Source organism: Leptopilina boulardi, unplaced genomic scaffold (genome assembly GCF_019393585.1).
Source record: "Leptopilina boulardi isolate dan_hultmark-lab unplaced genomic scaffold, ZJU_Lbou_2.1 LbouV2_248, whole genome shotgun sequence".
NCBI lineage: Eukaryota > Metazoa > Arthropoda > Insecta > Hymenoptera > Figitidae > Leptopilina > Leptopilina boulardi.
In genome coordinates, this window is record NW_026137805.1 from 2,194,801 (window position 1) to 2,208,102 (window position 13,302).

Genomic DNA, 13,302 nt, shown 5'->3' on the forward strand with positions numbered 1-13,302 from the left:
AAACATTAAAAGAGTAATAAAATTTTAAGGGAATTTATAACTAATTAAATTTTTTTAATTTCAGGATGAAAATAAGTTAAAAATTTTTTTTTCATAAATAACAATTTAATACTATAAAAATATTGCTAATATTTCATGTTGATTCTCGAAAATCTTTCATAGCCTGTTCGAAGGTATCAATAGTGTGATCACAAACGTCGTTTAAATTTTCTAGACCTCTTCGTAAAATATCAACGGCTCTTCCTTCCCTTGCTTGTATTCGAACCATCATTTTGTCTTCATTTGGATGAGAAATTGTATAAGAGCAATACATCACGTCAGCACTTAAAAAAAAATTTTAATTATTACATTATTTATTAATAAAACATTGAATTTAATTTTTAAAAAAAATTTTCATGCGAAAAAATGAATTATAAAGCAAAATTCAAATCTATTTACACAAAAATAAAATTATATTTTAATACTATATTAAAAAAAACAATACGTACAAATTTTGCATTATTGTAACAAGTGCACGACCTAAAGTATGACCTTCGCCTATGAATACAAATGTCTTTGATTTTTCATTCAAATCATCTCCACCTACCTATTAATTTAAAAATTGTTAGTTTATGTTTAAAAATATAAATTAAAAAAGAAATTTAAACGATTTAATTAAAATTAGTTGTAACATTTAGAATATTTTTAATCTTCATTTGATTTACTCTACATTTAAAGGATTTATTATTATTATTATTATTATTTTTATACCGCATGGATGGAGCATGTTTTTGAAAGTGAGGTTATGTTTATAAAAGTTAAGAAATTTTTGTTGAAACATGTCACTGTTGAAAGGACATTTATTTAATTACTGCAAGTGAATAATTTTACCAGGTAAATAGAATAATTTAATAATATAACAATTTTTAGAATACATTAATATTAAAATGTCAAAATAAATGTTTAAAAAGCGAAATTATCAATGGAAAACAATTGATAAATTATTAATACGTACCACCGCTAAACGGCCAGCCATTTTTTTCAATTAGGGAAAAACTCACAAATTAAATTAATAATAAAATTGTTACTTTTTTATATTCAAATTTGTTTTTTCTTTAATTTAGAAATAAAAACACAACAAATCCAAAAGTCAGATAAATGTTTGTTTCAATGGCGCTACTGTCAACCCGCGAATTTTCCATAAAACTTAAATAAATTTTTATTTTAATAATTCTAAAATAAATGAAAATAATATTCTCTGATTATTTAAAAATTTATATATTATTTTTCGTACATTTTTATAATTTTATTTTCAAATTATTTTTACAATAAAAACAATTTGTAAAATGCTTCAATTATACATCAATGTATTGAGGTTGCCTATTTTAAGGGTTTAGAAAAACGCAAAATTAATGAAGACAACAATTAAAATTTTTTATGTATTTTTAAAACTTTATTTACAAACCAACTTTAATACAACTTATCTGTTAACTATTTAAAACGTCGGAAACAATAAAGTAAGAATAAAACATTAAAATATTTTAATTAATAATGATAAATGACTGAAAATATTTTTTAACATATGGTAAAATATTTTCTTTCATTTATTCCTTAATTTTCATTAAATTATTTATTACTTTTTTTCGCTAAAAACAAAAATAACGAAGATTACATAATTATTTAATATTTCACAAAGCTTATAAATTAACAATAAAATATTTACAATTTTTTATAACAATTCATTTAATACATTAATTTTAATTACAATTAAATAATAATTATTATTAATTATTAATTAAAAGTTATAATAAAATAATAATTATTAATTTTGAAGAAATTAATTAAATAGGTTTATAATAATTTAAATAATAAAATTAAATATATTGAAAATATTCTTTAAAAATTATAATTTTTTTCTTAGTGAATTCAATAAAATCACAGTTTAATAACAAACCATCAATCAGTGCAAAATTCGTAAAATCTTGTTTATAAATTAATTTTTTTGATCGATATATTACAATTTATATAAATAATTATTATTTAAATTATTTTATTATTTTTTATTTAGTAAAATTTGTTAATTACTAATATTTTAGCATTATTATATTACTATTATTAACAATAATAACAGTATACATAGCCAACTGTAGAAAATTTCTTTAAAACGAAATAAAATAATTTTTATAAAAAAAATTGTTTAATTATTAATTTTTTTTATAAAATATTATTCTAAAACTTATTAAAAGAAGAAAATAATTTTTTTTTATTAATATACGAAATTTTGTAATTAATTATTTTAAATTAGAAAATAAACAATTATTATTATTATGTTAATTTACATCTTAATTATATTAATTTATGCATAAAATGGTACAACTTTTTTCTTATTATATAATATAAAACAAAAGAAAACATTGAGCAAACTATTTCAGTCGTGACATTAGGCTTTTTTTTAATTTTATATGAAATTATTGTATGAAAAAATAATTAAAATAATTATTTTATTAATAATAAATATTTGTTAATGTCAATGTAAAACAGAAAATTTAAAATAAAAAAAAAACAATAGAAGTAGAAAAATATTTTTAAACAATAAAATAATTTCATTTAAAATCGATTAAAAAAAATTTATTTGTAAATTAATTAATAATAATTGTAATTTATGATTCTTTTTTTTCAAACAATCACTCGCATTTTAAAAATTGAACACACAAACAATTTTTGGTTTTTTTAACTTACGAAAGGGCAAAGCCTAAGATTTTCAATTATTATTATTTTTTATTTAATAATTATAGTAAAACCACTCAAATACCGCAAATAATTCCTTTTAAAATATATCTGCATAATTTCAAATCGCCCTTTTTTCAAAAAATTGTGTCAAAATTAATTAAAATTATTAATTACAAATCTAAATTTCACAAAAATATACTCAATTTCTTTCAAATTCAAAAACAAAATTACTTAACTATATTTTTGATTCAACATTTAATATATATATTATTATTATTATAATATATAATATAATAATATATTATTATAATATTATTATTATATTATTTTTAACTTGAAAAAATTATTTTCTGAAGTAATTTTTCATTATATTATTATTTTTTATTAATATTAATACTGTAAGGTATCGGGGAATATTGACAATTAAATATAAATTATATGTCAAAATTTTAAAATAATTCTTACTCCCCATTTTATAACAGAGACAAAAAAAAATTTACAGTCGTTAATTTCTCAATTTTGCTAATTAAATCAAAATTGTTCTCGATGCGTTATGCGAGTCGTATAATCGTTCGATTCTCGCCGTTTATAAATTTTTTTTTCCTTTCTTAAGGCCATGCGAAAGTCATTCGCGAAACTATTGTACATTGGCCTTAATGCAAACTATCGCCGCATCTTTATTACTATCTAACTCGTGGTTGAAATTTCGGGAGAACAGCTGCCAAACAAACAGAACAGAAACTAACACGTGAATGTGATTATCAATTATTCAAAGGCACAAATTCACAATTTTTGAAAAATAATTCTTGTCTTCTCAATAAAAGAATTTCAATGAATCATTTATTTTTCTACTCCCTCTATGCGACGTCATGTAACGAGACTTTAGCGTCTGTCTATCCGTCCTTCGGTTGCTATGGTAACGGTTACCATGGCTTTCACCTCCCACTTCTTTTTTTTTCTACCAAACTTTACCCCTTCCCCTCCCCTCTAAGCTGTAAACTGATGAAACAAATAAGAGGAGGGAACTCGAATTGGTACCAATCGAGTGTTACCACTACTTTCCTTGACAATATAATAATCGCGACCATTAATGTTGAATTTTTTCGCGTCACGATGATCTTGTACCGCTTGATAAAATGGCGGTGGACTTCGATGAAATTCAAAACGTGGCGAATTAGGTGGACTGTATGCCGGCAATGAGTCGTCTGATTTAATTTTTGGTTTAAATGGAATGCAACATGAGTCTTTGCTGCAGCAGCAAAATCGCATAATAACATAGAAAATTCCCTCAAGAACAAAAAGAACGCACGCTGCTGAATAACCATAGCCAATCACTTTGAACAAAAGCAAAATGTCGTTGACTTGAAGACGTTTCTCCTTGGTGGGAAGATTTGGCGGACAAAAAGCCACCGTGGGCACGTCATTTTTCTTCAAATACTTCACCAAACCATTTTCCACAATGCGTAGAAGTCTGGAAAATTGATAATTATTTTTTTTGATTATTAATAGTGATAATAATTAGCGCTGCGAGCGTTTCTTTTTTGGAAACTATGTTTATAAGCGAAACGCATGCAGCGCCATCTGTGTCGCAATCTAAGCTGAATCTAAAAAAGAGTCACACAGCACTAGATCGAAGAATTTGTTATTTTAGTGTATCTATATAGAAAATATTCAAGGCCAAAGCAGAATATTTCTTTTACAAATCTACTCTCCTCTGGCCCTTAATCCCGACAGTTGCGTACGGACCATGAGAATAATTTTTATTCCTACGCCTCTGATTTTTACGGGAATTTTTTTTTTCATTTTAAAATAAATTAATAATATTTATAGGTTATGGATCTCATCTGTCTTTGGACAAAGTCCAAACTAATGAACAGAAAAAAAATTCTTATCCAAAAATTCAAATAAATACTCTTTGTTTATAATCGCCAGGATGGTGGAATTCTTTTGAAAAGCAAAAGCCGTCTCCATGTAGTAAAGAGGTTTTGGCGCCAAAATGTACGTGCAACGTTTTGCCTCTGAAATTCCTTTTTTCGTTTTATTTTTATAATCATCGTAGACCAACATTTTTGCGAATTGCATTTCCGTCATAAATCCCCTTTCTAAAATAAAACAATTTTATTTTAATATGGAATTATTAAAAAAAAATGATAATAAAGCAACTCACTTGATTTTCTAATTCGCTTAAGCATATCTATTCCATTTAGATTGTAGTCCGTGATGTACTGCCCATACCTCCATTCAGCTGCCCTCTTTAAACTGTAAAACTCGCCAAAATTCTAGGGAAAAAAAATTATTCTCTTATTTTATGTTTTAATTAATAAACGTCAACATTGTTTTTGAAAGATTTTAAAAAGATTTATATTTTAGATTTTGTATATTATTAAGGTTTTAACAATTTAAGATTTGAATTTTCGCGCGGTCTGAAACTTGACTCTGGCGGTAGACGATACCCCACCTTGAGCACTCTAGAATGTGGGCGTGGCTCCAAGCGAGTATAAATACTGGGTCCCTAGGAGTGGGACCCTCACTTCGCGGCGCTCGGCGCCGGAGACTGTTAATCTCACTGAATTTTATATCTCAATTTTAATGATTTTTTTTTCTTAAATATAATGTTTATTCTATAAAAATAGAAAAATTGTTTCTTACGTTTTCTATCGCACTTTCCACTGAGCGACCTTTCATGGCAAACCAATTGTAACCATAGGCAACGTCATCAAGTGAATGGATACCCAGTGTAAAGTAGGATAATGTCAAAAAAGCCGTCAAATTCGCGGTGTAAAATGCGGAAAAAATCGTCACAAATATCCACCAAGATGCAAAGACCAGTCTTGTGCAATCTAAAAAAATTATTTTTTATTACATTTATTTATTTAATTAATGAAATTATTAATTAAAATAATACCTCCATTAGGGGCTTTTGTCGTTCCCTGTTTAAGCAAAGAACCGTAGGCGAACCACATGCATCGTGGAAATGAATACCTCCACATTTCATCTTGTTTTATAAACAAATTTCTGAAAAAAATATAATAAAATTTTTTTTTAAATTTTCAATTACCTCCTCCTTGTTAACGTTAGAGAATTTTTTATTCTTCAGGAACGTAACTAGAGGATTAGGGTACCCATAATGATTAATTAATAATAGAAATTTAAATTATTATTCCAGGGGCGTAAATAGAGGATTATGGTACCCTTGGTTAATTAAAAAAAAAAAATAGTATCAAATGATTTTTTTTATATTTTTAACTTTAATAATAGAAATTAATACCGTAGCTGAATGGTGACCCAAGCCGTGGGGCCAATAATGAAGATGGTTGCAAAAATCGAGTACCAAACTTCAGGAGTGTAAGGAGCAAATAGTCCTGCTCCTGATGACGATTCAGCAGGTCTTCGCAATAAAAATGTCATTTCCATTTCATCCAATGACACACTATAATTAATGTAATCCCTAACTTTTGTCATCACTGGCAAAAATGCAACTACCATATCCACTTGCTATTAAAAAAAACAAAAATTTAATAAACGTTTATTAAAATACTATAATAATATTAATTATTATTATTATTATAATTTTTCTCCAAGCATAAAAATTCATAATTTCGTTGTTAATTTTTTTTTTATCTTCTATATACATTAAAAAAAAAAATTTTTTATTTTATGGCAAAAAATTATGTCACATGATTTTTATACACGTGGCTTAAAAAATTTTTCTCTATCAAAAGATCAATACTAAATTATGTTTGTTATCGGTCTATTATTTATATATAAACAATGGGTGTCAAGAAAAAATATATAGTAAAACATTTTATTCAATCGATAAATAAAATTGTGAACAATTTTTTCACTAAAACATTTTTCTTTAAAATTAAATAGAAATGAAAAAATATATTCAATATTTTCAAAAAGAAAATAACGTATTTTTTTCGGTTAAAATAGAAAAAAAAATTGATTAAAAAAAAATTTTTTTACTAATATAATAGATTTTTTTATCTCACATACTTTTGGAAAAAAAAATTAATATAAATGTTTAAATTAATAAAAGAAAAATGATTAATTTTCTCACATTCTTTGTTAACATTCCCACCATGCCAGTATCTTGATTTCCAAGAATTTGTTCTGTCGGCGGTATAAATTTATAAGTGAAATTTAATTTTGACGTTAACATTTCAAAAATTGTAAATGCATAACCTTGGAGCACGGGATTTCCATTATTTCCATAATGAAAATTTGAATACGGTGGGTCCTGTTAAAGGAAAATTATTTTAAAAAATGTTTAATAAAAGAAAAATTTTTAATTAACAAACAAAATAATAATTATTTAATAAATGTTAATTATTATAATTAACTAATTTAATTATTACTAACTAATTTTTAAATTATTAAAATATAAAAATAATTTAACGTATTTTTTATAAATATAGAAATAATTGTTAAAAATTCAAAATTAAATATTGGAAAATATTCATTAAATTTAAAACAATTTGTTTATATAAATAATTTTTTTACTCACAACCCATGTCGTAATCCTAACTTCAGGCATCATTTTCCCCGCCATTTTGATTTATTTCTATTCGCTGTTGAAATATTTTACATTTTTTCACAATAAAATTTTTTTTTTATTTATTTCTTCTTCTGTTTCTTTTGATTAGAAATAATTTTTTTCAATATGTCACAATTCACTGTTCACAAAAGTTCTCTTAATGTAGAAAAACACAAGTTCATATCTTCGTTTTTTCACTCTTTTCATGTTCTTTATTTTTTCTTTTGTTTGCCCTAACTAACAACTATAATAATAAATTCAACAAATTAAATAAAATCTTTGTTAAACTAATCACAAAAAATTCGTAAAATTTCAAAAAAATAAATAGAAAAATAAAAAATAAAAGTAATAATAATTGAGCGATAAATAAAAAAATGAAAAATAATTTTGAAAATAAAAAAATAAAGATAAAATACTCAATACTTATTTTTACACAAGGTGAGTATTTTTTCTTTTTAAATTTTTTTTTTTAAATTCACATAATGTTTTTAAAAAACTTCAAAAAATTAATTTATTCGAAATTAATTTTTTTAAACCTCTTAAATTCACTTTAAAAATTTAAAAACAAAATAATTTTTAGTACAAAAATCTTTTTTTTATTTATTAAAACAAAAAATAAGAGAAAATAAATATTTTCGAAAAGTTTAAATTTTCAAAAATACTTTTTAAACAATAAAATTATTTGTTATATAATAAATTGTCCCATTGTTAAGAAGAAATCAGAAATTTTCATTATTAATACTTACAACTATTTCAAAAAAAAAGTATATCACAAAATAAAAAAAATTCCTAATTTTTCTTTAAACTATCACTAAATTTTGAAAAAAAAAATTTTCAAAATAATTTTAAATAAAAAATTTATTTTCACTAAACTTATAAAGTTTTAATGTACTAAATAAATAATTTTTTTTTTTAATTCAAAAAAACAAACGAAAAGAAGTTAATTTGGAAAAAAAAATTTCTGGCGTCCAATTATTTAAAAAAAAAAAAAAATTTTCTTTTCCGGTCACTTTCACAAAATTTCTTTGGGGGGAGCGCGAGCGCGAAGTTTACCAGTTAAACTCTGGGATGGGTATGTTCTTCGGGGCAAAAAAAAAAAAAAATAAAATGAAGTCACTCAAATGGGGGTGTTGACGAGATGTCAGCCAAATCAATACTGACACTTGCAAACACTTGTTTCCATTTCTCATACCTTTACAGAATGTCGAATGTGTCCCTATAACATAATTTTACTGTCATATATAAATATATACATGTGTGTGTGTGTATGTGTTCATCATTTACGAACCAATCATCCTTACTTTTTTTTCACATATATATGTATTTTTCTTTTTTTTTTCATGTGTATATGTGTAAACAGGAAAAAAAGTTCGTCACCTCATATATATACACCTTGAATCCGTCGAATCAATTACTTTAGTCAAATAATCAAAAAAAGGACATCCCACCAAAAAAACTTTCCCCATTTCCAATCCAATAAAAATTAAATATTTCAGTATTATCCCTTGGAGCGTTAGCATATATAAGTTTTATTTATTTTTTATTTTTAATGAAATTTTTTTGCGTTCACTGAACTGTGAAATCTTTTTTTTTTTTTGCCATTCAATTAATTTTTTCTTTTTAGAAAAACAATTTTAATAAATTTAACAAAAACGAATTTTCTAATTTCACAATTAGTTTATAAAAATAATATAATATATAATAAACTGCATAAAAAAATAAAATTTATTATTATTATTATTTATTTAATTTTTTTTTATTAATTATTATTTATTTTTTATTATATTACAAAAATTCTATAAAAATTTTTTGAAAGTAAGACTTAATATATTTCAAAAAAAAATTTTTAAATTGTCTGTTTGTCTGTCCATCTGTATTTTTTTCATTTAATTTTCTGCCAGAGGCTACAATTTTATTTCCAATTTTAGTTAACTTTTATTTGTAAAATGATTTAAAATATTTTTTTTAAACTTTTTTTCAACCCATTTTCCCTAAACATAAATTTTTCATTATTATTATTATTTTTTTTTTGCAAATGAAAATTTTTTTTAAAAAAATTATATAATTACAAGATTTAAGGAAATGTTCTTGCGTAAATTATTTTGATATCTTTTTTAATTATCCAATATTAAAAAAATAACGAGTGGAGGGGGAGGAATAAAAAGAAAAATAATAGCTAATTTTTTGAAATTTTTTTTTTTAATTATAATAATTATATATACATATTTTTTTATAAATTTAGTAAAAAAAATGAAGTGAAAAGAAAAAACAATAGCAATAAATTGTTAGGCAAACATTTAAGGGAAAAATTTTCTTTCTAGAATTTTATATAAAGTGCCATATCTAAATCGTAAAAAGAAACGCGCCCCTATAAATTGGCATCTATTAAGTTTCTATTTATCTTTAATGTATAATTTACTATCATAAAAATGACACTAATGATATTATCTTACCTCTCGTAATATATTACAGTCAAAACGAAACAACTATATCGAAACAAGTGGAAGTTAATATATTTTCTTCAAAATAAATTTAAAAAAAAAAAATTCAATTTTTACTTTAATAATCATTTTTAATTTTTAATTATTAATTCAAAAATTAATTTTTAAATTTATAGTTATTAAATTTTTTTAATATTAATACGATTAACTTTTTTAACTTTCAAATTCCTTCAAAGCATTTAATTTATTTATATTTTTTTATTATTTTATTTATTAACCACGTATATTGTTCATTCAAATTGATTTTTTTTTCTTTTACGTAAAGGAAAAAAATTTTCTTTTTTTATCCTTTCACTAAAGATGAATGAAATTTTTAAAAGGTCAAAAAAAAGTGGAAAATTGATATAATAATGAAAATTAATACTAATTTATAATATTATTTAAATTATTATTATATTTGACGTAGGTAAAAAATTATTATTGGACTCGCCAGTTGCGTAAAAAACAAAGAAATTTTTTCTTTTTTAAATTCTAATTACAATTTAATGATACTTTTATATTTATATGTATATATTAATCTAAACCATCGCATATGCATAATAAAATATAACTAAAAGGGAAAATATTATCATTTAACACATTATGACATTATGTGATAGATAAAAGTCATTACCGAAAATTTTGATCTTCGATAAAACTTGTAGGATAAATATTATATAAATTATTTTATTTTTTTACAAAATAAAAATAAAATTCTTCGTAGGTCCTCTCTGGTTAGTGTGAAAAAAAGGCAATTTTTTTTTATTCTTTGGCCTAGAAACCTTCTTTTTCTAAACATTGTTGACCAATGAAAGAAGCGCACACAATTTTTTTTTTATTTTCACGCGCCTCAACAATGTGTGCGTTCCACTTATTCAAGGGGGCCGAACCCCCCTCGACCTCTTTGAAATCGATAAAAAAATTAGGAAATTAAAAAAAAATTTATTTAAATATTTATTTATATATAAAGTATTAGGTATTTTATTAAAATATTTTATTAACATTTTTAATAAACAGAAAATATTTAGTATAAATATATTTATTAATCTTTTTTTATGACATTTTTTTTATTCGACGATACATATTATTTTTTATAATAAATTTTGTCACATTAGATATGTTCTATGAATTTGAGAAGAAAAAAGAGAAAATAATTTTTTTAAACAAATTAATCAGAAAATTTTTTGTAATTATTATGAATTAATTATAATGTAATGATTTATCTAATTTATAATTGAATTACTAATTAATAATTTTAATGATTAATTAATTATTAATTTAATAATTAATAAATTATTAAATTAACTATTAATGTAATTATTATTAATTATTAATTTAATTATTATCAATTATTACAATATTCAATTAATTCAGTATATGAGCATCCAACACTACAACATCTGTGGACAGGGTTACGAGTAAATCTTCTTAAAACCGTCTCTTTCTTACCCTTGTCATTATCCAAATCTAAAATCGTAACTTTTTATTAGTTTATTATTAATTAATTTATAACTGCATATATTTTCTCATTTGAAAATAAAAATTGTAAGTAAATTTAAATTTCTTACTTTTTATTTTTGAAAATATTTATTAAACTAATTTTCTTTTTTTTTATATAAATAATGTATCTATATTTTTTATACAAAAAAATGAAAATTAGCAGTTTAAAAAAATTTTTGTTTTCAAAATTAAAAACAAAATAGTTTTAAAAAAATGTTTCACTAACCATTATTGTGAACTTCATTTCTATTTGGTAATTGAGTCAAACAAACGAATTCAAGTACACTAATAAGCTCTAATCCACAAAACCGATGTAATTGCCTAGTTGATGTTTCAGTAGTGGATGTTTCAGTAGTAGATGTAGTAGTTAATAATTCACTAGGGGCAGATTCTGCTAATTGTAAATAAGATGCAAACGCTGCGAATAGCACGAATGCAAGGTAAAAATGTGATTTTTCAAATTTCATCTGTAAAAAATAAATCTCTTTGTTAATTTGAAAAAAAACTGTTTTCTAAATTAATTTTTATCGGAATTTCATTTTTTTAAAAATTATTTTAATTATTATATTAAAATTAAATTTTGTTTTAATAAATATATTATATTTTTATTTCTATATATTTCAGTTGAAATTCTATTTTATTAGGCGCGGATTAGCATCACTATTTTCTGAACAATGCGCGCGCAATATACAATCAAAAGTGGGGATAGCGTATTGTGAATGGTCATTCGTACGTTATCCCCACTCCGTTTGTTACTGCGCGCGCAGTAAATTCAACTGATCTCTTTCTTTACCAAAAAAAAGTAGAATTATAATAGACGTTTATATAATTGTAATAGAAAAAATCATAAGTTAATAAAATTTCAATTAAAAACAAGAAAAAATTTTACTAAAAGAAAATTAATTATTTTTCTAATTAATTGTATAATTAATAAATTACTACTGTAATTGATTATATTAATCAATAATTACTACTACAAATAATTATAATAAAAAATTTTATTATTGGTGTTTTTCCTAATAATTATAATAAATAATAATTTATTTAAAAAAATATAAATTTTAATTCCCAACTTACCTTAAATGATAATATATTATTTTACTTTTTTCGTTTTCTTTTCTGTACCGTTACTTCCTTTTTGATTCTTCTATTCCCTTTGATAGAAAATCAGAATTTGTTACTTGATTAAATACTCAGCGCGAAATATGACATTGTTTACTTATAATCATAAATTTATTATCATTAATAATTTATATAGACCAGATAAATAATTATAAATATATACACGCCCATTTAAATTATTCTAAATGTATAAATTATCATACAACAAATATGTATTTTGATATATACATATATATATTAAATTAAATGTGCAAAAAAATTTAAATTTCTAATTATTATTTAAATAGCAAAATTAGAATAAACGTATAATATATGAAAATCGTCATCTTTTATATAATATAGTTTTATGAATAATATTGGAAATCATCTCTAATATTGAATATCAATGCGTGAATATTTAAACAATAAATAAAAAATTATAATTTTCAATTATAATTAATATTCAGAATTAAAATTTAATAATTTAAAAATTATTTTGATTTACTGTTGTAATATATTACAAATAATTGCCAAAAAGATTTATAATATAATTCATAAATCTTGCATTCTAATAAAAATGATAAATTCCATAAATTAATAATTATTAACGTCATATAGATAATTTTTTTCTTTTTCGGGAATTGCAAATAATATTGTTATGAAAAAAGTTAATAAATTACTAATATATATATATTATATGCAAATAGAGAATATATACATTTATATATAATTATTTTGACGCATATTTGTTATAAAATGACACCAATAATTTGAATATATAGCAATAATAATAATTTAGATAAGATAAGTGAAATATAGGGGAGACCATGGCCCAATGGATAACGCAATCTAAAATATTATTGATATATTATTTTAAATATCAATTTTATAAATTATTTAACTCTATAATATTATTGTTTTAATAATGTTTATGATTAATTTTTATTATTATTGAAGTGCCTTAGGTAATTA

General features: G+C 22.3%; 3 protein-coding genes across 3 annotated transcripts; all 3 read right to left on the reverse strand.

The window, feature by feature from the left end:
* Window positions 1-83: 83 nt before the first annotated feature.
* On the reverse strand, window positions 84-1,165 carry LOC127280642 (probable DNA-directed RNA polymerases I and III subunit RPAC2). The gene is made up of 3 exons (XM_051303795.1): window positions 995-1,165; window positions 489-586; window positions 84-323 (listed from the first exon to the last, which is right to left on the reverse strand). Exons 1-3 carry the CDS (start codon window positions 1,013-1,015, stop codon window positions 134-136), a joined length of 309 nt encoding a protein of 102 aa, XP_051159752.1. The 5' UTR covers window positions 1,016-1,165; the 3' UTR covers window positions 84-133.
* A 1,919-nt stretch (window positions 1,166-3,084) lies between these two features.
* On the reverse strand, window positions 3,085-8,394 carry LOC127280641 (glutamate receptor ionotropic, delta-1). Its single transcript, XM_051303794.1, has 9 exons — window positions 8,303-8,394; window positions 7,220-7,493; window positions 6,773-6,952; window positions 5,978-6,204; window positions 5,615-5,724; window positions 5,359-5,549; window positions 4,877-4,988; window positions 4,622-4,811; window positions 3,085-4,180 (listed from the first exon to the last, which is right to left on the reverse strand). The coding sequence occupies exons 2-9, from the start codon at window positions 7,262-7,264 to the stop codon at window positions 3,697-3,699; spliced, it is 1,539 nt and encodes a 512-aa protein (XP_051159751.1). The 5' UTR covers window positions 7,265-7,493; window positions 8,303-8,394; the 3' UTR covers window positions 3,085-3,696.
* Window positions 8,395-11,037: 2,643 nt separating this feature from the next.
* LOC127280644 (uncharacterized) lies at window positions 11,038-12,465 on the reverse strand. Its single transcript, XM_051303796.1, has 3 exons — window positions 12,307-12,465; window positions 11,456-11,696; window positions 11,038-11,196 (listed from the first exon to the last, which is right to left on the reverse strand). The coding sequence occupies exons 2-3, from the start codon at window positions 11,694-11,696 to the stop codon at window positions 11,075-11,077; spliced, it is 363 nt and encodes a 120-aa protein (XP_051159753.1). The 5' UTR covers window positions 12,307-12,465; the 3' UTR covers window positions 11,038-11,074.
* Between the last annotated feature and the right edge of the window lie 837 nt (window positions 12,466-13,302).

Coding starts and splice junctions, on each gene's coding strand:
- LOC127280642 (XM_051303795.1), bottom strand. CDS start 1,015: ATGGCTGGCCGTTTAGCGGTG. Junction 587..994: donor TGGCTGGCCGTTTAGCGGTG/GTACGTATTAAT, acceptor TTAAATTAATAG/GTAGGTGGAGATGATTTGAA. Junction 324..488: donor GTTACAATAATGCAAAATTT/GTACGTATTGTT, acceptor TTTTTTTTTAAG/TGCTGACGTGATGTATTGCT.
- LOC127280641 (XM_051303794.1), bottom strand. CDS start 7,264: ATGGCGGGGAAAATGATGCCTGAAGTTAGGATTACGACATGGGTT. Junction 4,989..5,358: donor TGGAAAGTGCGATAGAAAAC/GTAAGAAACAAT, acceptor TTTTTTCCCTAG/AATTTTGGCGAGTTTTACAG. Junction 4,812..4,876: donor TAAGCGAATTAGAAAATCAA/GTGAGTTGCTTT, acceptor GTTTTATTTTAG/AAAGGGGATTTATGACGGAA.
- LOC127280644 (XM_051303796.1), bottom strand. CDS start 11,696: ATGAAATTTGAAAAATCACATTTTTACCTTGCATTCGTGCTATTCGCA. Junction 11,197..11,455: donor AAATGAAGTTCACAATAATG/GTTAGTGAAACA, acceptor TTACGATTTTAG/ATTTGGATAATGACAAGGGT.